Raw genomic sequence first — 22,830 nt, 5'->3', positions numbered from 1 at the left:
ACTAAACAGAGAATATACTGGCAAAATTACCCGCAAGGTGGCAGCAGTGCCACTTTGCACAAAAAAAAAGCTTGTTTTCTCAATTTTTTGGTCAAAAACAGCTGTTTTTGGTAAAACCAACCTATGTTCTACTGTCTATTACTAAAGGACTGAAAATGGTAGAAACAAACCTTTTTTTCCCGATGAAAGAAGAGTCTACTTTTTTCTGTGGGTCTTGGAAAATCAGTCAAAATACTGTAAAACACTTGGCAGTATGGGTCTCTCTGCACTGAAAATGGCTGGCAGCCAATGAGTTAAAGGGCCATTACTTGCAAGACAGATCCCAGTTCTGTGTTAAAATGGGAAAGTCCTCACCTTTTTCAGGCTGATAATTCCCTCTCTCGTGTCTCTGTCTGTAGATATGGAGAACATGTTGGCCCCCTCTGAGTTAATGATGCTATACTTGATGTCTGCATTGGCACCAAGGTCGTCATCGTTAGCTTTGATCTTCCCTACTGGTTTCCCGACTTGAGCTGATTCAGGGACGTACAGCTGGTAATTTTCTGTGGATGAACATTGATTTGAATTCGCTTTGAGACAGCAAAAATGGTTTTAAACACAACCTTCTTCGCCCCACACAGTTGTCTGAATGTTCTCCTAAAAGGGCATAGCTAAGCAAATTGACTGTCACCATTTTTTTCCTGAGGGAATGTCATTAAAAATACTCTGCAGTGCTTCAATTGGCATTAAATGCTAAACCGAGGTTGATAGCACTCCAGTGAAGCAAATCCAATTCTAAGGCAGATGATTATTCAGAAAACATTTTTTCCTTGTCTTTTTTTTTTTTTTATACTGGAGCAAATGAAAAACTCAGGGCTGAGGGGGATTATACTTGATGAGGCACTTTCAAAAGGCAAAGAATTGTGGCTTTATCATAACTTATGGTTATCATTAAAATGAAGAAAATTCAGACTGCAAAACAGAGAGTTTTAGTGAATGCTCATCTAATTAAGCTGCTAATTATGGAAAATTTTACCACAATATTAGACTGCTGAGTCACACAATACGTATTATATATCATAGTGAAGAGAACTGAATAGGTCTGAAGCAAAACGGAAGCTTCAATTATCAATGATCTGCTCTCTGATCATTCATATAACACTGTTATACTGTTATTTCATTCATGTCTGTGTGAAAAAAAAAAATGAAAGTCCTTTATGATTGCAAATACTGAATTACTCATGTTTTATCCTTTTTTCAAGCAGAAGAAATTTCTATAAAGAATATTGTGCCTAGCCTTCAAGAGCACTTTCATTCCTCTGTCACAATGATTTTCAAAGGAGACACCATCATTCCGCTACCATAGTAAAAAGGCATTCTAGAAATCTTCCAAATGCTGTTTGGACTACACACTACTAGTCCAAACTACTAGTCCACTACTACTCCGTCAGGGAACTGCCGTAGGGGTCCTCTGCTAAAGGCTTAATATGTCTGAGAGCATTCAACTGTATTTCTAACCAGTGTGATAATCACGAAAGAGTAAAGAGTTTTTTTTGTGATTGTACATACTTTGGGGGAACATGGGTGGGTTGTCATTGACATCTGTCAGTGTGATGTTGATGGTCGTGGAGCCAGAGAGGCCTCCGACTTGGCCTGCCATGTCTTTGGCTTGGATGACAACAGTGTAGTGTTCTCTAGCTTCACGGTCCATGTCTGCTAAGGCGGTCCTGATGATTCCTGAAAGATTGGAGGAAACAAACTACTGTAAATGAAAAGTTTTCATGAAATATATGCATCTAATAGAATAACAGTAACTGGTCAGTAGCAACAAAGAAATACAGACATGGTTTTCAGAGTTGACATGAGTCACTGCTAAATTATATACACAATCAAGCCTTGGATATGTTAATAAGAAGTAAAAAGAGATGATTTAAACAGTTTCCCCACTTTAACCTCTTTCAGATATGGGCTACTCACACAGCAATATATCACACTTTCAAGACTTATCTCTGATTCCCCATTTTCTACATTGTAGAATTACAATACAACCTTGTATCAGGGCAGAATGCAACATTGTAAGGCAGCCACATTGTCTTATCTATTCCTACAGTTACACAGCAAGCACAGCTATGAACTTTCACAAAGCTAACACTGTGATATATCACTGCACATCGGCCCATTACAGAGACACCAACAGTACCCTACTGACAAGCCAAAAACACAGGGACAGTATTTGCTTCCTGTGTTGCTGGGTGTAAGGTGATTTATTGACATAATAAGCTGATGCCTTGCACATATATTTATCTGTGTGTGTTTGTGTGCATGCCTGTACTGTCTGTTAGTTTATATTAATTTTTTGTGTTTGCTTCTATGTCTGTGTTAACAGGTTAATACGCAATCTTAGCTCCTGGAACCACACCAGCACGTGGAGCCTGATTTAATTTGTTCAACCTTATATCTGTGTTCATTGTAAACAGTGCTTTCCCCTGAGCCAGGACCCTCTGGCCAACATTCACTGCATGTTTTTGTGAACTTGTGAACGTTGCAATAATACACAGTGGCTGTCTGAGAACAGTGAGATCTGGGAATAGGTGATTTGATGTGGATCACTGGGTGAAATAGATCTTTTGCTATTGTTTACTACCGTGGTGAGTAGCAATCAAAACAAGCAACACGTATAAGATGACTTAAGAGGATTAAAAAAAGACATAAGTCACTAAAGCCGGTGTATTATTTTCTTATGTGGTTCATGGCAGAAAGAGCGTGTCACATGTGTCACATGAATGATGGTAATGCATTAGGTCATAGTATAACAACTTATCTTCAGCCAGTTCTATGTGAAGAAGCCATGGATGCTACAATTTTCTTTGTTTTTAATGCAAATAGTCATAGTCAACAACATGAAACTGATCTATCTATAAAATATACTGTATTCGCTTTCTCCGCCAGCCAAAATATCATCAACACTAGTACTTGTGTTAATGATATGTTAGAATATGACCTAGTTGACTGATTTAAATAGAACTGTTACATTTTTGTAGATCCATTGGCAGCCAAGGGCACCAGATTCATTTCAGAACTTTTTAGACCCAAAATAAAATATGTAGCACTTCACATTTGGAAAAACAGTCACCATACAGCTGAAGTCTAATCTTGTAGTTGAAGGACAAGCGCTGTATTGACTGATTTAAAGCCAACAAGGCAGAAGACTCAAATGCATTTTTTTCTGTGCTATGAAGTAATAAACATACTGTGATTGAATATCCTTCGTTATCTAATTATCATAAAATGGCTATGTGTCATTTGAAAAGGAAAATCTAAAGAAATATTAAGACCTGTATCAGCTAGCATTAAATAGAATTGTTCTGTTGAACTTTTGCTTAAATTGCTTGTTATACACCAATATAACACAAATAGCAGTGTCATTATAGGCTCAATATCGAATTTATGGATGCAGTTTTGTTAGTTCCTTGATTTCGTGAAAGAGGCAGACATACAGTCACTGTGTTATACAGAAGAAAATGTTCCTCTTTATTTTTTTCAAGACCCCACAGACAGAGAGTAATTATTTAGTCTCAGGCTGAATAATCACTAAAAGTGGGTCAAGAAGCAAAGCAGTCAGTGGTATGAAGGTAAGGTTACACATCATTTGTCACATAGAACAGTGGCTGAGGTCCCAGCGACTGCTAGCAAAATTGGATTTAACAGGAGTGAATGAACAAAGAGGCTAAATATATCTTCAATGGCAGGACAGACCAACATAGATTAATAACACCTAAAAGTCAAATGTCGATAAAATAAGGTTTATGAATTGCTGAAGAAATCAGTCTCTGCTGAAAAATGAAATTCAAGATTTGACCTTGTGTCTGATGATTTTGCAATCACCACAAAACCTTAAAATACCTTAAAATATAAGCTTGCTGAGGTGGGGGTGGTTCTATGAAAGAGCTGTGCGTAGAATTTTTAAAGCCGAATTCAAAGTGCTGTGAATAAACTCCAGCTCATTGATTCCTCCCGATTTATCTATCTAGAGGCTCATGTTGGTATATGTTTATCATATATACAGTAGATCATGTCATGGATAAAATGTTTTGTAATGGATTTTTTTTTATTGTGATCCCTCTGCATATTATACTTCCTATCACAAGTCTTTACTTTCTTGATTTAAAGGTAATAACATATATTTACTCTAGTTTTGGCTGAGTGTTTACCCTAATTAAATCAGAGTAAACTGACATGAGAGTTGGCAGTAAATTATACTTGGTACATACAGACAGTGAGGGGCTACGCTCTGTTTAAAATCTCTTTCTGAGTTGACAGGGCACATTAACTCTCTGTTTGACATGCAATAGATATGATGGAACTACACATAAATAACAAAGACCAGCTTTTACACCTAAGGGATTCGGTGAGATCTTGAAAAAAAAGCTTCCTTCCACATACTCCAAAATGTTAAAAAGAATCTTTTGTTTTCTCATGTATTTTTTAAAATCACTGGGATCTCTGTGCTGATAAGTCTGCTATTTGAAAACTTTAAAAGTGTTCATGGAGCAAGAAAATGAAGTTGATAAAAAACATTTTTGAGAAAGAATTTAATCAGATATATTTTAAAAACATTACAACATACAACTCTCTCATTTCAAATAGAACAATATGTGTGGGTGTTACAATGCACAATATTGATAATCGTGATTATTGATGAAAGAAGAATGACATAAATGTCATGTCGATAGTACACACCTGATAATATCATAATTTGACCTTAGCTGATAACAACAGAACATTGTTGAATGCAGATTGCTTCTTTATTTATTTTTTTTATTCTTAAGGCTCCTAACCTCCTTTATAGAGTTTAATCAAATAGCCAATAAACAAGATAAAAACTGAATTACTCTGAAAGAAATATCTTTTTTTTTCAGGGAGTATGGTCACTGGGATTTCTTTTAGGAATGGTAAATGTGGGATTAAAACCAGATATCAAAACAGTCGTACTTAAGGGTAAAACAGTTTAGTCTCCTTACCAACTAACTTTATCAGGATGGTTTGGTCTCATATTGTAAGGTGCAGTGGAGCATTTTGCCTGATCTTTAAATGCAAGATAAGCATTGTGAAAAGATTGTATTTCTAGCAAAACTGGATCTTTTTTTTTTTTTGCCAAAAGTGAATAAGTTTTTGTGCCTAAGATAATATAAGATGAAATAAGACAAAAATTCCTTTATTGTCGCGATTTGCGGGCATCATACTGTGAAATTTGGGATAAAATGAACCAGTTGTTGTGACTAAAACTGCCAAAGAACTGAATGAGCAGAAAATTGGAAAAAAAACAAAAACAAACCCTCCCCCAAAAAAAACATGACCTCTGAGGCAAGTAAGTGACAAAAAGATAAAGTGATAGAAGACATTTGTGTCACACCCACCACCACAGTTCCTACCTCCTCATGTGGACTTTGCAACACGTTTCGCAGGAAGGGAATAACAAGATCTAAGCAACAAATGTTGGCACGATACAGAATACTAAGTTCTGGCTTCGACAAAAATGCAGTTAATGATGCCCTGGGCACGATAATGGGTTTATAAAAACTATAATACAATGTCTGTCTTCCAGACTCCCACAGAGAATGAAAATACTTTACAGTACATATTCAACTAAATATTTCCAAGACTTGGAACACATTTTATTTTTGTCATGGTGTTCTTTTGAAATGCCAGGTCTCAGCAGGGATCTGCTGTTTTTCTTTATTTCAGCACTAGTCAAAGTTCTCTAAAACACTTTGAAATATATAACTTTTCACTTTCAACCTACATGGGGTCCTTGAGACACGGCGCATGGCAAGTGGCCAAAGTTTGCACCATAACCACACCAAGACAGACGATCTGATCTTTAAAGTCTCATAATACCTCTTAATTCTTCAATCTTTCACAAATGTGGTTTCAGGAACACTAAGAGCACACTAAAGTTTTATTTTTTGGCTTTTGGAATTTCAATCCAAAAACAGTCAGCATGACCAACAGCAAAGTAAAATTAAAACTGATAAAACGACACTGATGCGCTGCCACTACTTCACAAACGTACAATCACAAAGTTGCATTCATTCCACGACTAAATTCTTCAACAATACAGAGGAGGCCACAAGGGTCTTTTTTGGAAAGTATCTGAACGGTATGGCTGTACTCTGACACAGAGATCGCACCCCTGAACTCCCTTTCCTTACCATCTCTGAGCTTTAATACTTCAGACAGCTTCAGCTAAATCTCTATGGAGCTTGCAAGTTAATTTAGAAAATAATTGAGAAAGGGCTGACTTCCTTGACCCCTGGGCCCTATTTGACACAGTGAGGTGGTTAGCCTTTTCCTCAACCTCCCCAGTCTATTACAGCTGATACCATCAGACTATCCACCCCTTTGTCTGGCTGGAAACATCTAAAGGAGAACAATCTCCTGGGTGAACAAAAAGCTTTATGGAAGATTACTCGAGCATTCTTCAATCTCTAGCTTCAGGAATTTAGTTTTTTGAACCATCAGAGACACTGTTATCGTTGTGTTACAGAATCTAAGGAAGAAGTGGTTGAAATCAGTCACAATAATCATTGAAATCATAATAGAACACTTACATTTTTCTGTTTATATCATTGATCATTTTCTATATCTGATTGAAAAAGATCAGTTGATTTGGACAAGTAGACATCACAAATTGACCAGCAAAGTGACAGATTTGTCCTTGCTTTAACGACAGTAAAGACTTAATCCGTTAACTACTAAAAAAACAACAAAAAAAAAGAACCTCTTGATCTGTGTCAGCTCCTTCAATGAACTCAAACACTCACAAATCCCAGATCAGCAGAGAAATTAGCCTATTTAGGATTCAAAGGGGACTTAGAGGTTCAGTAGTGTGGTGTGTCTTTGCACACATGTGTGTGTACAAGTACAGATGTGAGGAGCGGTTGAGGGGTATTCGACTGTGAGACTTTAGAGGAACAGCCTTGATGTCTCTGCGGGTAAGTGACAGATGCACAGTAGTGAAGGGAAAGACAGGTGTTATGAACCAAGAGTAAAAAGGATAAATGAAGCCCCCATCTCAGATGTACTTTTGCTTAGATACAGAAGGCCCTTATTAAACTTGCTGCCTTGCAGTTTTGAGATTTGCAAGCCATGAAATCAATAAATCCACTGCAGTGAATGTTAACAAGGTAGTTTTCATGTCACTAAGCTGACCACATCAGGCTCGTTATATTTCCTAATATTTCACCAACAAATCTCTCTGGATCGGTTTAAAGTTATTGAGCAGGCAGAGGTTTTGTCTGTCTTTATAATTCTCTTTTGTCCTTTTGCTTATAAAGAAGAATAATCCCCAGATGAGTCTCAACATAAGCTGCAGGTTAGGATTTTGAGGGCTTTCTAAAAAGGACCCCTTGCCAGGATATGTGCCTGTTATTAGAAACTACGGGTCACCATGTACAAACACTAAAAAAGTTTAAATGAATAAAGTGACATTTTGAGAACCACGCATACACTTTAATGCCATCGCTGCATCAGTTTGTTCAGTACAAATCTACAGTCGCACAGGTAAATGTTAAGTGGTCTGCACTTAGATAGCGTCCTGACCTTTTAACATATGCCGTTTGACAAACAAATGTTTTTCACTCACCCATTCACACACACTTATATAGATCAATGCAAAAACAAAGCCTCAGAACTTTCCATCAATCTATACTACTTTTCAAAGCTTTCGACATTGCATTAGTATCTCAATACGACTACTTAGGAATTCTACATGATAACTTGTTGTCTTTTGTCCCTTGACTCCAGCATCTGATGACAAAACAAAAGTTGTAACAGTTTTTTTTTCCTTTTCTCTTTGTCTTTTGTTTGTCTCGTCTTTCCTTCCAGGAAAAAAAGAGATTGGTCACTCCCACATTTATGCCTGTGCAGGATGATGGGGATGTAACTTCCATGCACGAGTCTTGGCAATACTTACATGCTTTTGATAGAGTCTACCATGGAGCACTGAGGCTCATTGTTGCACATTGTTCCTCACACTGGATGGTCAGCATTGTCCTATCATACACTCAAACCTTGGCATGTGTGGATCTTGAAAGTTATTCTGGGTCTGCTTCCACGCTTTTTAATAACTTCCACTACTTTTTAAAGTTTAAGTTAGGGTCTTCCCTTCAAAACTTACTTCTTTACCCATCCCTTAAGTCAGTACTGAAATGGGGAAAGGGTGTTTTGGTCTATCGGATTTGTTATGTTTTGGTGTGATTTTTTTTCTTTTGGTTTTTGGAGAGATGTTATGTTTTATCAAGATTCTCTTGATAAAACACTATCCAATGTTCAGCTTCTGTTCCTCTGCTTCTGTTATTGAATGCATCGTTTGGATTTATGCATCTTGGACCTTTCAGTTTTCCTGCATGAGTAATGTCTTCCTGTATTAAAGCCTTCTTGTTTTCTTCAACATTCCGCCCCTGTGTTGGTCATTTGGTTCCTGCCTGGCAACCACATCAGGCTTAATGTTATGGCTGACTATAATTGTCCCTGTTGAAATAAAACGACTGACTTCTCATGATATTCTTATCTCCTTTAGTAGAGATGTACTGTATATGATTATTGTCTATGTAGTTTATCCATACAACACAAAATACTATGTGTATGCTTTTGTGTGTGAATTCTGTGTTTTTTTTCTGGTGTAACAAGTGTTGATGGAGAGGAAAGGGGACTTAAAATCTTAAGAATTCTACTTTTCCCAGTTAAATACAAGTTGAAAACCTAAATGAAAACACATAAACGAATAGCACTGCATTCAGTGTTTTTCGCATGAACACTTGAGCACGGGGAGAACTGGGGATCAAATCGCTGACCCTGCACTTAATGGACCATAAAATATGTGCTACAATGGTCCCAAACTTAGATTGGCTCACCGTGAAACCTGGAAAAAGGGAAAATGTCTAGCTTGGCTCTGCTAAAAGGCAAACGATCTCTTGACAAGCATCTATACAGTTCAATAAATGCCATGGTATATTTCCTCTCAAAGAAGCAACATTTTGGAGTTTTGCTCTTAATACTGGATTACCAGGCAACATGCATGTGGAGACTGTGTGAGAGTCAATTTGGCCTGGTTGCAAACTGGTGAGCTTTAATGGCACTGGTAGATCATTTTGAAGGCTAGCTGCCACCTCCCGTGGTATGACCTTTGGATTTTACTTATTTTTCTCTTTTCTCTCAGATTTTTTGTTTGCAAATTTGTATGTGTAAGCCCTGTGCAATTCATGATTGGTGCCTCCACTTGCTCCACATTCCACCTACCAGCATGACTGATTGGACCTGTGCCTCAGTCCAGTGCTCTAATCAGGCTCCTACAATCAACTGCACCTGCTGCCAAAAAGTGCAGCGAATCTGTTCGTCAGGGTGGCTATGGCCTCATGTAAGCAGCTTGTTATCATTGCTCCTGTTGTTTTGTGTTCACTTGTTCATGATTACCAGCCAGTATCTAGTCACTTGAGTTTATAGGGTGTTACTTTGTTTTTGTGTTCACTCAAGATGCTGCACTTGTAGCCCTCTGTTGAGACACTCCATTTTGTCCAGTTCGTGTCATTCTGTATGCACTTTAATGGGCTTACGTGTTGCTGCATTGAGACATTATTATGGCACCACACCCAGAACAAATCTTGTTGTAAAGACACTGGTTACATTCTTCAGTTACATTTAGGCTAAAATGTGACTCCAAGTGTGTTTTTGGTTGGGTAGCTTTTTGGTTGGTTGTTTGTTTGATTCGTTATAAGAGCTGTCAGAAAGCTCTTGAAAATAACTCTACATTTTAATGTCCCGTTACTGTGTATTATTATTTGTTAGAGTAGGACTCATAAGCCCTTCTTATGTCCTTTTGCGCGCAAATGAAGTCAAGTTCTGCTTGGCTCAAGTTAGATTTTTCATATTTGAGAGTTTCAGAACTCTCATCAACAAGTCAAATGGATGTTTCCATTTCCAGTACCTTAATGTCCATTTTAAGGAAAACAGGACAGGATCAGATGTGCATGAAGTTTACTTTCAGGATATGTATATTCTGATTGGTTCATGGTTGCTCCTAATTGCTTGTTTTAACACACAAAATTTCTTCAATTTTTCTGTTTCTATTATAAAATACATGTCTGCATTAAACAAATTGTGACAACTTTGCTAAACAACTAATTCATTTTAATGTAGCCAACTTTTTTTTCACCATCATCCAGATCATTATTAATCAAAACATTGGTTGTGGGATACTTTTTATTCAAGTATGAATTTCTCAAACTTCAACATACCGGTAACCCGTATCAAATCAGTAGTATAATTGGATAAACATTCCATAATGCTATAATGGGCAACACTGATATCTGCTATTTCTACACCGATGTTTAAAGCGACCATTTTGATTTTGTAGTGCTTTTTAATGACTCCTGATCAGTTAAACCTCTCTTCTCTTCTCATATTAGGGGTAATGTGGAGGGTTAGTGTCTTGCCCAAGGGTACTTTGACACAGAGGGGCTAGGGAATTGAACCACCAATCTTCTGTAGTAATATAAAACTACCACTTTACCCACAGACTCACAGCTGCCCAGTTCTGACCTGTCAAGCCATGAACTGCACAAGACCGCTGAAGGTGTCCTGGGGATATTCGGATCAAGTCCTGTACAGACCATGTGATTAGCTACCCATGAGACGAGTCACCCTTCGTTCATTGCTCTGTGGTCCAATTCTGACAATTGTGCTGTAATGGTGCTTTCAGCAATGGACAAGGTCAGCCTATCATCTCTAATCGGTTTAAAACTATGCGTAGTGACACCTTTCTGTCAAATCTACTTTCTATCACATTTCCTACATTTTTCCCCTCAGATCTTCCATCTTTATCAATTTCGGTTACATCTGCCGCATGTCTTTTAAAAGTCTGTGTCATGCTCATTTATTTCTTTAACTAATCAAGTCTAATTTATCTCCTTTTGAATTCTACATTAAAACATCATAGATATGTCAGTTGTAATTTTTCATCCATGTTTGAATCCCTTTTCTGGGGGAGACCAGCAACTGCCTTCATGTCCTGAGACTTAATTAATTATTGAGAAATATTAACCCTGTGTCATTTTGTACAAAGCTTTTGCCGCATGTGATGACTGACTTCGAGATGTAGAATGTCAAACTGAATTAGCTTACAGCGTGGTAAATACGCCACCCTTTCAAGGTGCTATACATTCAACGCTGTGAGTCAGACTGAACCGCAATATGATGGGGTTTATAAAAGGATACAAATGTAATTTCAGTTTCAAGCAATCAACAGTATATGGGGTAAATATTTCCATTTATATTTAGAATCAAATGTATCAAAGATAATCTCTCATAATCAGCATGAGTGAATATACTGAAAAGTCTTCTTTCAAAGTTTCTTTCCCCTCCTAAATAATTTCTAAATCCCTCTTAATGAAGCAATTCTTTTTTAATTTTGTTTTTACAAACTAATAGATAGAGGACAAACAAAGCTTTTTATTTTGTGCGTCTTAACCCCAATTTACAGCTCAGCTGGGCCGGAGTATGAAAAAAAAAAATGAATATTTTAAATAACACTCTGCGAGTTCTTACATAACGTTTTGTTGCTTCACAGTGTCACCGAAGGTAAAGCGTGCAGGAATACATGGGAACAGGCAGGTTCTCTGTGCTTGAAATATAACAATACTGCAACCTGGACTGTAGTTTTATGGGGAAAAAAAAAGAAAAGAAAGAAAATTCGGTCTTTCTCACATGCTTTGAAGAAAGAAGAAGAGATCTACCAGGGAAAATGGGAAATGGGAAAATTTAAATGTCAACATAAGCCAGAGAAGGTATAAAGAAGGTAATTGTCTCTAATGATGTTTGCAACCTCATACCCTTTTCTGCTTTCCATTCTTCAATTGCTAATGCTATATTTATTTGTAATCATCCCAACCAAAAAAGTAGATTAATCATGGACTCTTTCTAGGATCAACTGGTTAATATGAACACAAAAGTTTGTGTTTTCTTTGCTATGTGTAACAGTACTCTTGAACTTCTTTGAATCACTGTCAAATGTTATATTAGACATTTCTTAAAATGGTGACAAAACATGTTATGTCAGAAATGATAGTCTTCTAAATGTTTATGATAGAATTGAATTATTTCCATTTGCTTTTTCAAAGCTTTCAAAAGTCACTAAGTCTACGTAAATAATTTGAAAATTGTTTTAATGCATTACGTTTCATATTAATTGTATCAGTCTTATTTAGGGATTTGTAATATAACCATGCAGCATTTCAGATTAATGAAAGGCACAGAGTTCAGGCGACATATAACAGCATCCGCAGGTGCTCTTTAGTTTGATTAGGGATATTAAAGGTACAGTAATTTAATTTAACAGCTGCTAGGCATAAAGAATACTTAATGATATATTCAGTAAGTGTTTCTGGAGCTGAAACAGCAGCTCTTGATTGCTTTGCTGCGGCATCTTTTATCAGAATTTTGTCCTCTTCTGAGTTTGAAAAGTACATTATTCTGTAACTGTGGTGTGTTTGCAATTTAACAGTCAGACAGGTCTATTATTTCAGTAAGCTTAGTAAAAAAATAAAAATAAAGTTAGGGTTAGTGAGTTTCTTAACTTTATCTCCGACTAAGGATTTGGGTCAAGTCTGAGACAATCCTTTACGTATTCCTTTAATGCCATATGTGCCTGCCAAATGCAATGATTACCCTCGGTTCTTTAATTATCTTTTCTTCTACCTCTTGGGTCATGTAAAATCTGTCACTGCTGTATCAGGCTGCCAAACCAAGGTCAAAAGGGAAGAGGTGTTTACCCGTTTGAGTGTGTGTGTTCTTTTAATCCTCCTACTGATGTGTGAGCTTGCCATGACAGTGTCTCTACAGTTTAAGCATAATAGGATCCAGGCACATGTGGATATGAGGAGTAAGCAAGCTAATTTACAGCTCAACAGCTGTAGGAGTTGATTAATCTCCTCAGTAGAGTGGTTGAATGTGGCAGCACGCCAGTCGGACCTGGACTTTGCACATAAGAGATCACAGCCAAGTGGAAGCACTTTCATGTGCACGTTTTCCACTGACCACTGGAGGTCCTTGTCCTAATTCTTGGGAAGAGGGTGATTTGCCAGTGGCGAAAACAACAGCCTACTTGTACAAATTAATATGTGTGGGAGGAATAGTGCTGTGGAGAGAGTGCAGCTGGCTAGGCCTTCGATCGCATCCTTATCCTCTGCACGCCTCTCACCCAATTACAATGCAGACATGATGCCGACTCAGCTCAAGCAAAGCAAGCCGTCTGTTTGTCCAAAGACACACTGCTCATGGGGGAAAAGAAAATCATAGGAGAATAATCATTCTTTGCAGTCAAAACGTGATCTAAAGTGAATCTAATCCACATTAATGTATGTAGTGTTGCTTGAGAAGCCACAGTTTTCATCCAAAAACTGGCAGTGCTTCCGCCTCACCACACCACAGTGAAATTGTTCCATCAATCCCCAACTGCCTTTTCCCTCGAGGTAAAGTCAAAATATTCAGCAATTCATTTGTGTCGCTCTTTCAGCACAGAATTCATGTTTTACATGGGCGGTACGGTCTCAAAGGGACCAATAGCTGTTCCAGATAGCAATGAATCAAATCATAGAAGAGACTTGTTGTTGATGTTAACCGACAGCAGCAGCAGAGGCAAGCATGGAAAGCTTTCTACGCATGAGAACCTGCAGGACACACGCCTGTGCGAGACAAAGGAAGTTCAGAAATGAGCGGACCAGCACACTCTCTCAACAATAGATGTCTTGCACTTAAGAAGGTTCATTAAAATTTTATAGATTTCTAGAAGAGGCCTCTAAAACAAAAGATGGAGCACAACATGTCGAGCACTTCCTGCTTTCCCTCCTTAAAAAGGCAAGTAACAATGGCTTTCTGAGAACATTTCTACCAATGTCTCCTTTGACCCCAGAGGAGTACCAGCTGTATGAGCAGCCCATTACTCTACTGTGGCTGCTTTAGCTTTTATGACGTCCAAAATGCTGCAATAACAGAATGTTCACAGCAAGGAGCTCATGCTACAAAGATTTCACAGCACGACACATCATTTTTAGAGACGAACAACACAATCATCACTCCCATTTACAGTCGAAGTTACATTTTTTCCCCAAAGCATGCAGAGATACCACACCTGTTTTGGGATCCACAGAGAAATATGGCTGTCCTTGTAGAATACTGTAGACTATTCTGGCGCTATTTCCGTAGGTAGGGTCATCTGCGTCGGTTGCTGTGACTTGCAACACAGACGTGCCTAAAAATAAACAGAGAAAAAAAATCATTTCCTGATAACTAACTCTTTAAAAGGCTTCCACATGTTATACAAGTACACTGATATGTAGTCGTGCAATGAATTTGTGTTAGATATCTCCTAGCAACCATGTCTGGTACATTTAGATTCAGAGACAATTAGTGTGCACAGATCACGGGGCTGGACAAAGAAGGATACTGGGAATTCTGGACACAGACTTACAGCTGTTAGAAGAGTGATCTCATTTAATGTCATGGAACAGGCTGCTAACTAACAAACTTGCTGATTTAACATGTTTTATCAAGTATTTGCCCATTGCTCAAAAGATTCCTCTCTAAATTGATATATGCATATGCTACTGTGGTTAGCTACCTAGATAATCTGTTTTTGTCATGTGAAAATAACATTGTTATTGTAAAAAAAAAATACATGCATTCGTACAGTCAATGTAACATAGTGCTAAACCATTAAAAAAAAAACATTCAGATAGTCATATGTACTGACGCATAAAAGCCTACTGAGGAGCACATTATGTCAAATGCATGTTGCCGAATGTGTTTTTGATGATCAAGCTTACACTGAAAATGTTTCCAAGAGTCCAATTACTGGCTTTCTTTAATTACAGAAGACGACAAAAACAAAGATAAATGATCTGAGAACTTACACTCAGCTCACTTTTTAAAGATTCAGTGTAAAAGTCATTGTGGTTCAATTTAACACTTCAAGTGTTGCTCAAATAGCATTACAGGCCTCATTGACCCATTCTAATTGCATGATGAGCGCATTGTAATTGCAGTACAGGCCTATTTAATGCTCTGGTGTATACTGTATATAAGCACTGTAGTGTGATTGGAGATATGAGCTATATGATACATCTTCTGGACACTTGCTTTGTGGTGATATTAAACAAAATCAAACAAGTGAAACTGCTGAGTCCCACCAGATGTGATTTATTTATTTCTTGTCGGAGCAGAGTGTAATGTTAGCTATAATGAATCATAAACCTCACAGCACTCTTGTGAAACGCTGTCAACCTTGCAGTCACAATTTTAATAGGAATTATTATCATTTAATCAATTCTATGATGCTGTGGAGGCTGAGCTGGTACCAGATAAGTCAAACTAATCAGTATAGATTTAAGTGATGAACCTTGACTTTAGCAAAGTAAAAATGCTCATCTTTGGCCATCTATATTCATTGTTTTTACTTTATAGTGTTTGATTGTTAATCTTGGCATAGATAACTGCGTAACTCATTGTACCATGGTTTGTGTGCACCTGTGTGTTTGAAACTGTAGTAACAGGCTCATATTACATATTCTAATACAGTCATTATGCACTCCAGATAGAGCTTTGTTAGCAATGCACTTCAACTGAAGTGTTAAAGTACTGTATAGAGCTATTAAAGTGATTACTGCAACATTAAAAGGTCAGATTGTACTTATTAAACTGTAGTAGTAGTATATGTGTGCCTGAATGTGCTGAACATTACCTTTAAACCTTTTTTATTAGCACAGCAAAACTCTGCTGAGAATCTGGTTGTCAAAAGTTTTAAGGTTTTTCTGCATTTCCCTCAGTGTATAGTCTTGCTTGAGTCTAAAGACACCACAGAAATGACAGACTCTCACAAGATTACAAGTATCTTATGCTCAAAACTAAGAAGTTACATGGAAACTCTTACTGGGTGCAAATTATCAGGCTGACTCTGGCTGTATTTGATTAAAAAAATAAAAAATAAATCACAACCAATTTAGCCTTTCCTTTCCAAGCCTAGCACACTCAAACTAAAGGCATTTAGTGTTGCTATTATTGAAAATGATGTAGTCTTTGTTGTGCTTAATTTCCGCTGCAAGAAAATTGGTAGACCTGCAGGGAATTTTTAGAACAGGTTCAACAAGAAAACTATCACTGACTCATTGCAATGAGGCTGTTGTTTACTCTCAACTTTGCAGATTTGATTAGGTGGAAGTAAAGATGTCATTTTTGGACAAATTTCAAATCTCACCCTGGCCTAGTGATAATGATAAAGACATACTGTACATTTTTAAAATTTGGGATAAAAGAGTTGTTGGTTTCAAATCTTGACCCAAAACATTTTGTTGGCGAGATCCCCCAAATAAAGATGGCATCAGTTCTCATTCAGAGACCAGTCTGTGACGAGGACACACTGCAGACCGCTGATTGCACAAGGAGAATTATTACCTGTGGATGTAAGCCACAATATTTTTGCAGCAGCGCACATTTGCATCCTTACTTGCAAGTCATTTTACAGTCCGGCACACAATTTTCAAAATAGCTCATGGATATACTATTTGTGCACACAGATTGCACATTGTGTGTATGACAAATACCTGCATGTACAGGTTTATTGCCGAAATAATAGTTTTAGAGATCTTCATTTTTTTCCTCAGCTAAACACAGTTGAGCTATGTCCTAAAATTATTTAATTATTTTTAAAAATTCTAAATCGCCTATCCTAAAAAAGAGGCCTGTCAAAAATGCCTTTAGTGTATTAACTACTCTATAACTCTTTAGAGATTTGTAGGGACTTTAAAATAACTGCTAAGTCAATGTAATGTAATAAACAAACACACAAGAAGTTGCTTTGTCCTTGTGTTGCTCAAGCTACAATCATAACGTGAATATGAAACATCTGATCTGCCTCTGAGTTACTCTCTATTGTGGAAAAGGAAGCATGGAAGAGCTGTGTCGACTTGAACCATACTGTACTGTACTGTACCATATCATGCAATGGAAAAAAGCATTAAAGGATTTATTGCAGTGGCAGATGCTAGAGTGCTCTGAAGTAACTGTAATACTCTACACTCGAGGGTTTACACACTGCACCTCGTTTAGTACCTTGATTATATTCATAACAGAGATGTTTGTGGTCAAAGTGAGATCTCATATATTTTTCATGTCAAAAAAGCTTTCCATCAAACTGGCAACCAGTGGAAGTTGTAGGCAGTGCAAGGATCTCACTATAGGATCAGTATGCGTCTAAAAAGTCTACTTTGATTTTAATCATTGGATTTCATAACTAACATTGTACATTTTGTAGCTTGTTGTGTACATAAAAACCGTCTTCTTTTTATGAGCCAACACACAAAGTATTCCACCATTATACATCCATTTTATCACCTACTTTAAGTTTTAATCCATTTTTCTCCCCTGACCTGCCTGGACTCAATGCTGAGACCACAGTACACTTTTAGAAGACCAAGGCTGGTCTCTCAGAGCGGATGACTTCTACAATCTGTGTCAATGTTCTCTGCTATTTTCTTCTTCTCTCCTATAGTTATGAAATAAGAAAATAAACCAAAACAAAACCCTTTATAGATGGTTGACACTTCATTGGTTATAGTAAAATGTCATTCTGATGGGGTCATTTAAAAGAAAAGATTATTTTCAGAGAGCTCTGCCATAACTCGGGTATATTTGAAATTTGACAGTAAAAGAAATGAGCGACAAATTAATAAAAACAGAAGTGATTTGAATTTCATGATGGGCGGCAGGATACAAAACCACTTTTAAACTATGACTTTCCCGTAAATTCAATTTTTTACAGGAAAACATCTATTCTATTAACCCCATTTTTTAAAGATGGCTAATTTGAGGAGCATATAGCAGGAAGTTGATACTCCTTCCACGAGGCACTCAAAACAAAAAGGTTGTGCCAATGAGTAGCAAGGATGAGGCAGTTGAACTATCTGGCATTTGTCCAGCTAATCAATTAAGACAGGAAAAAGAACATCACAACCAATTAGCTGCCACACTCCAAGACAGCCCCTTCCTACACATGGGAGCCCCAAAATTGACAAGTGTGTTTGTGTGTTTGTGTGTGTATGATTGTCTGTGTGTGTACGATTTTGTATGTGTGTGTGTGTGTGGTGGATTAGTGCTCTGGAGTGTGAGGACAGTTGATTGTTACAGCCGATTTGATGCTGCAGACGCCCAACCGAAGAGGAATTACTTTAATGGACATGACCAAAGGGGGGGGCGGGGAAAAAAAAGCTAATTATTTTCCCCTTCACAGTCCTTGATTTCTTCCCCTGGGTCGTCTGTGATTGATTCTTTGCACGCAACGATGATGAAGTTTGCGGTGAAACTTTAAAATAAGAAGTCATGTAAGAACTAAACCAAATATGTCAATACAAAGATTAGTCCTGATATATTTTCATTACCCTGTTAAACATTCATTTAGAGCTAAAGATCAAATAATCAAAATAATTCACGATTGGTTAAATATGTATAACTTGCTCCCACGGTAGGAGCAAATTTACCAGCCTTAAACCAAATTAATTCTGTGTTATTTATTTGACATGTACTTGACAAAACTATGTTAGAAATGATTATACCAAAAAGTAAACCTGTATTTATGCCAGGGCTGTGTGTCATGAATATTCATGAATGCAACCAGTGAGATGTTGACTGTTTATAAAGCAGTCAACATCTCACTGACTGCTTTATAAACAGTCAGTGAGATGCCTACAGGTCCATTGAGTTTTTTTTTTTTTTTCCATTTTCTTCCTTTACGGAGCTGATAGAGCTTCACATTTTTTCTTTGTTTGTTTGAGACATTTCTACTTTTTTTCAGAGATCTATTTCACACATACAGAAATAAATGTGATGTTTCCAGGAAACTGTCAGTGGCACCCGCTTGCCTTCTTGTAGTATATGATCGCAAAATTACTCTGACAGCAGTTTTGCCACCGTTGGGACAACCTACATATCCTTTTGAAATATTAGAGCATCATATTTTTGAGCTATTGTGCCGTGAGGCAGAATCCACTGGACTGAGAAAAGAGTGACTTTTGTTCACCCAAGCTAAAAACAGAACTGGAGAACAAAGACATGAAAAACATAAATGTTTGCCCCATGATGCTGGATAGCTGTCGCTGTGGAGGTGGATAGAGGCTTTACTTTCCTCCGTGATGTGGAGGACTCCAAAGTCTCAATGGCGGGGATTGCTGTGGAGGAAGTATTGAGTACTTTATAAAGACCTGCCCACCCGGGAAGGAGAGCAACACAGCAACCAGAGGAAATGGATGAAAAAGAGGACTCGGCTGGCTTACAGAAGATCAAACATACTGAAGAACATTATCACAGAGAGGACAAACTAGAATGCTGCACAGGGTAATAAATGTTTGATCGCACGTCTTTTGTACTAATACCATCTTCTTTGCTGCAACGTTTGGTTAAGAGTCTTTTTTCGCATCTTAAACAGGGGATGAAGTCAAAGGTCTTCCTGTGATAGTTCTTCTTTTCACCGCAGGCATAAATAGGATTATAAAAATGAAGAAAATCTAAAAAGCTACAAATAAATCCTCAAGTTCAAACAGTTTGCTTTTCATCTTTCAAACTATTCAAAAGAAGGCTGCTACTGACAGTAGAGAGCAATAATTTGATGGTTCAGTTTATTTTAGAGCAAAACTTACCCACTTCAGACATCTCAGGCACCGTAGCTACAAAGGGTCCATCTGGAAATGTAGGTGCATTGTCATTGATGTCCTGTACTTTGATGATGAATTCGGACTTTGGTTCCAGGGCCTCCTCTGTGTTGCGGTCCAAGGCTTGTGCATGCAGCACATAATGGGCTTTCCTTTCCCGATCCAGGCTCTTGGCGGCATGAATATCTCCCGTCACTTCATCGATGATAAATATAGTCCCAGCTCCTTCTCCGCTTAGAATGTACCTGACAGATCCATCACCTTTATCCGAGTTTGAGTGGAGCTGCAGGGAAAATCAGACGAAGGGTGTTAGAATGCAGAGAAAAGAATGGTGCCAACATTTCTAGTTATAGTAGACTTGTTTGATGGTTTAAAAAAATCTGACAACAAAATATCATAGCCAAAGTGCACTACTCTTAGATTGCTGCAAGTGGAATATTTGTCATATAAGTAATTTGGAACTGATAATCTTAAAGTTTGCTATATACCATACATAATTCCAATGTGATCATAAAATGTAATGAATAATATATTTGGCTTTTGCACAAACAATAATGAAGAAAATGTGATGGACATTTCTTTTTAATTATCAATGAAAAAAATATATATATCAATAAAAAAAATGTTCCAAAACACAGTATGAGCCTGGGCTGCATTACAATAAGTTGTGATCCACATCTACTCAGTATAATTGACATGCTTCTAAGCTTCGCAGCACTACTTTACAGCATGATGGTCTGTAAGCTGTACTCCCTCTTCACAAACATCCAACATCTTACTCAGGCATCACATTATTCAATATTCCTCAAGCCTAACTATACCCCAGAATCCCTGTAGAAATGCATCTTTAGAAATTAGAGGTTTTGAGGAAATCTTTACAAGATGGTTAAAGATGGAAGATTGTTGCCTTTTTTTCTCAGCAGGACTCCGTGGAGTAAGGAGAAACCAAACCATTGGTTCAGCCATAATTGATACCAAGAGAATTGAGTCTTCCGTGCCAATAGCTAAGCTGGGTTGCAGTTTTACACTTTAGAAATATATCTTCCAATCCAATGCAGATGAATTTCAAAAGCAGGGCTCTGTGGTATCATCACCATTTAAACAATTTAATTTCTGCCCATGAATAAAACATCTGGAGAAACAGATGTGTGTATCTTATTTAATTTTTTTCCCCGAGGGGAAATGTCATTGTTGAACAAAACAGTATTTCTGGGACTTAACATACTATTGGTAAAGGTGGTATTTTTATATTTCATATTTGTAGATGCGCACCTGTGAGCTGTGAACAATCCACTGGAATCAAAAACAGAACGCAGCCTGGTTTTAAACAAGATGTATTCTTTAGAGCAACTAAGATAGACATGGCTGCATTGAATGAAAAAATCTCACTGAGCGCAGCGATAAAGATTTTCTCCTTCTCCCATTTTGGTAAACAAACAGAAAAATAATGAGTATTATAAAAAATTCTTGAATATTCTTTAATAAGAACAAAAACAATTCTAGATGGCATGTTATCTCTGAAACTGATTTGCTACATCTAGAATAAGTGGCTTAATTTTTTGAGGTAACAAATCAGAGTTGACTCAATTGCTGATTCAAGTCCACTGGTATAACATTCTCGGTAGTGTTGGCAGCTCTGATGTATGAGAAAAAGATTTCCACCAGCAAAAATGTCCACATTTGACCTCTACTAAACTGGGATATGCTCATTGGTCTGGCATAAAGCGATACACATACATTAGCTTTGCCACAAACAAAGATGTAAAATACTCCACAGCTGGCAAGTGCACATTCTAAATAAATTAGCTGCAATTAGACCAATTTGCTGGAATACATATTCCACTAATGTGGCTCTCAGAGAAACATTGGAGAAACTCATTGCTGAGTTACTGTAAAGCTATGCATGCTGTTGCTTTAATAGAGCCAAAAACCCATATAACTGATATGATAATGAGCACAAGATACTATAAAATGGGACTTTTAAAGGCTCAAATATAAATCAAATTAATATTCCATGAGAATAGTACTGTTTTTTGTTGCTTATGTCTTTCTCATATAAGCTTACTTTTCTAAATAACTGGACTGCTATGATTTCGTTTTAAACAGTGGTGCAGTGGTGATATCAAAATTGGAACAAAGGCACTGTGTTTTGGAGTACAGAATAGTGCTAAGGACAAAGTAACCTAAATATAGATACAATTTATCATTATGGGCCGCTATCCAATGTACAGGGGGCATTTAAGACTGCACCCGGTATTGACAAAGCCAGATTGCTCAACTAGACCTCCATTAGACACCTCTGCTAGGAGACCTGACATGAAAATAAAAACAAAATACCTGTAAAGTGCATAAGGACTCATGTGCTATTAGAAAATCTCAGTGAATAAACACCAAAAGAGATACTAATGTGTATCAAAAAAGAAAAAAAAAATCATGTTAAATGATGTTTATAGACATACGGCAGATATTTAACATGTTTAACAGCGAAGGTGCTCAGACCACGTCTAATCAAAACCTGGACTAGCAAATGAATATCCAATTAGAGAGCTGCTTTTGATTGCAAGGCCGACTGTCCTTTCTGTTGTAAATATCAAGCTTGTAATTAAATAAGGAGTCAAAGATCCTGTTGAATCAGGTAGTTAATCAGTTGCTAGATTGTATTAGTAGGAAACACCATCAACAAAGTGTAGAGACACAAAAACATTAGACACCATTTGCAAACCAGTGGCAGTGTGTGTTGGGGGCATTACTTTGTTGACATAGTCTGGCCCATCTCTGCCTACTTGCTTTAAATTTAGAACCATTTAAGAATATTGGGTTTCACTACTGGCTGATGTTAGATAATCAATTCTTACCAATAAATTCATGATTTAAAGGCATGACTTAGAGTTATTACCCAACAGCAGTTCACTTCCATTTCTACTACAAGCATATATCCACTTCTGTCTGGCAGCACTCTATTCTACCTCATAAATGTAATTTTGCCTCTGGTCAGACTGCTAATTTAGCCATTGACTTCCCTTGCAAGACTCAATAAATCATGCAGCACAAAATGTGAACCAATGCTGCTATGGTGACCACCGCTTTCAAAAATCTATGG

General features: G+C 37.3%; 1 protein-coding gene across 1 annotated transcript in view; it reads right to left on the bottom strand.

Moving 5' to 3' along the window:
* LOC142370128 (cadherin-18) overlaps positions 1–22,830 on the bottom strand; it is a 100,725-nt gene that overhangs the window by 41,439 nt on the left and 36,456 nt on the right. The window contains exons 3-6 of the mRNA XM_075452573.1: positions 19,719–20,013; positions 14,165–14,284; positions 1,549–1,716; positions 355–542 (exon numbers count right to left, since the gene is read on the bottom strand). Coding sequence (XP_075308688.1) covers positions 355–542; positions 1,549–1,716; positions 14,165–14,284; positions 19,719–20,013 — 771 coding nt within the window. The remainder of the gene's footprint in view (positions 1–354; positions 543–1,548; positions 1,717–14,164; positions 14,285–19,718; positions 20,014–22,830) is intronic.

The sequence above is a fragment of the Odontesthes bonariensis genome, chromosome 20 (assembly GCF_027942865.1).
Source record: "Odontesthes bonariensis isolate fOdoBon6 chromosome 20, fOdoBon6.hap1, whole genome shotgun sequence".
Taxonomy (NCBI): Eukaryota; Metazoa; Chordata; class Actinopteri; order Atheriniformes; family Atherinopsidae; genus Odontesthes; species Odontesthes bonariensis.
This window is presented reverse-complemented; position numbering and strand designations above follow the sequence as displayed.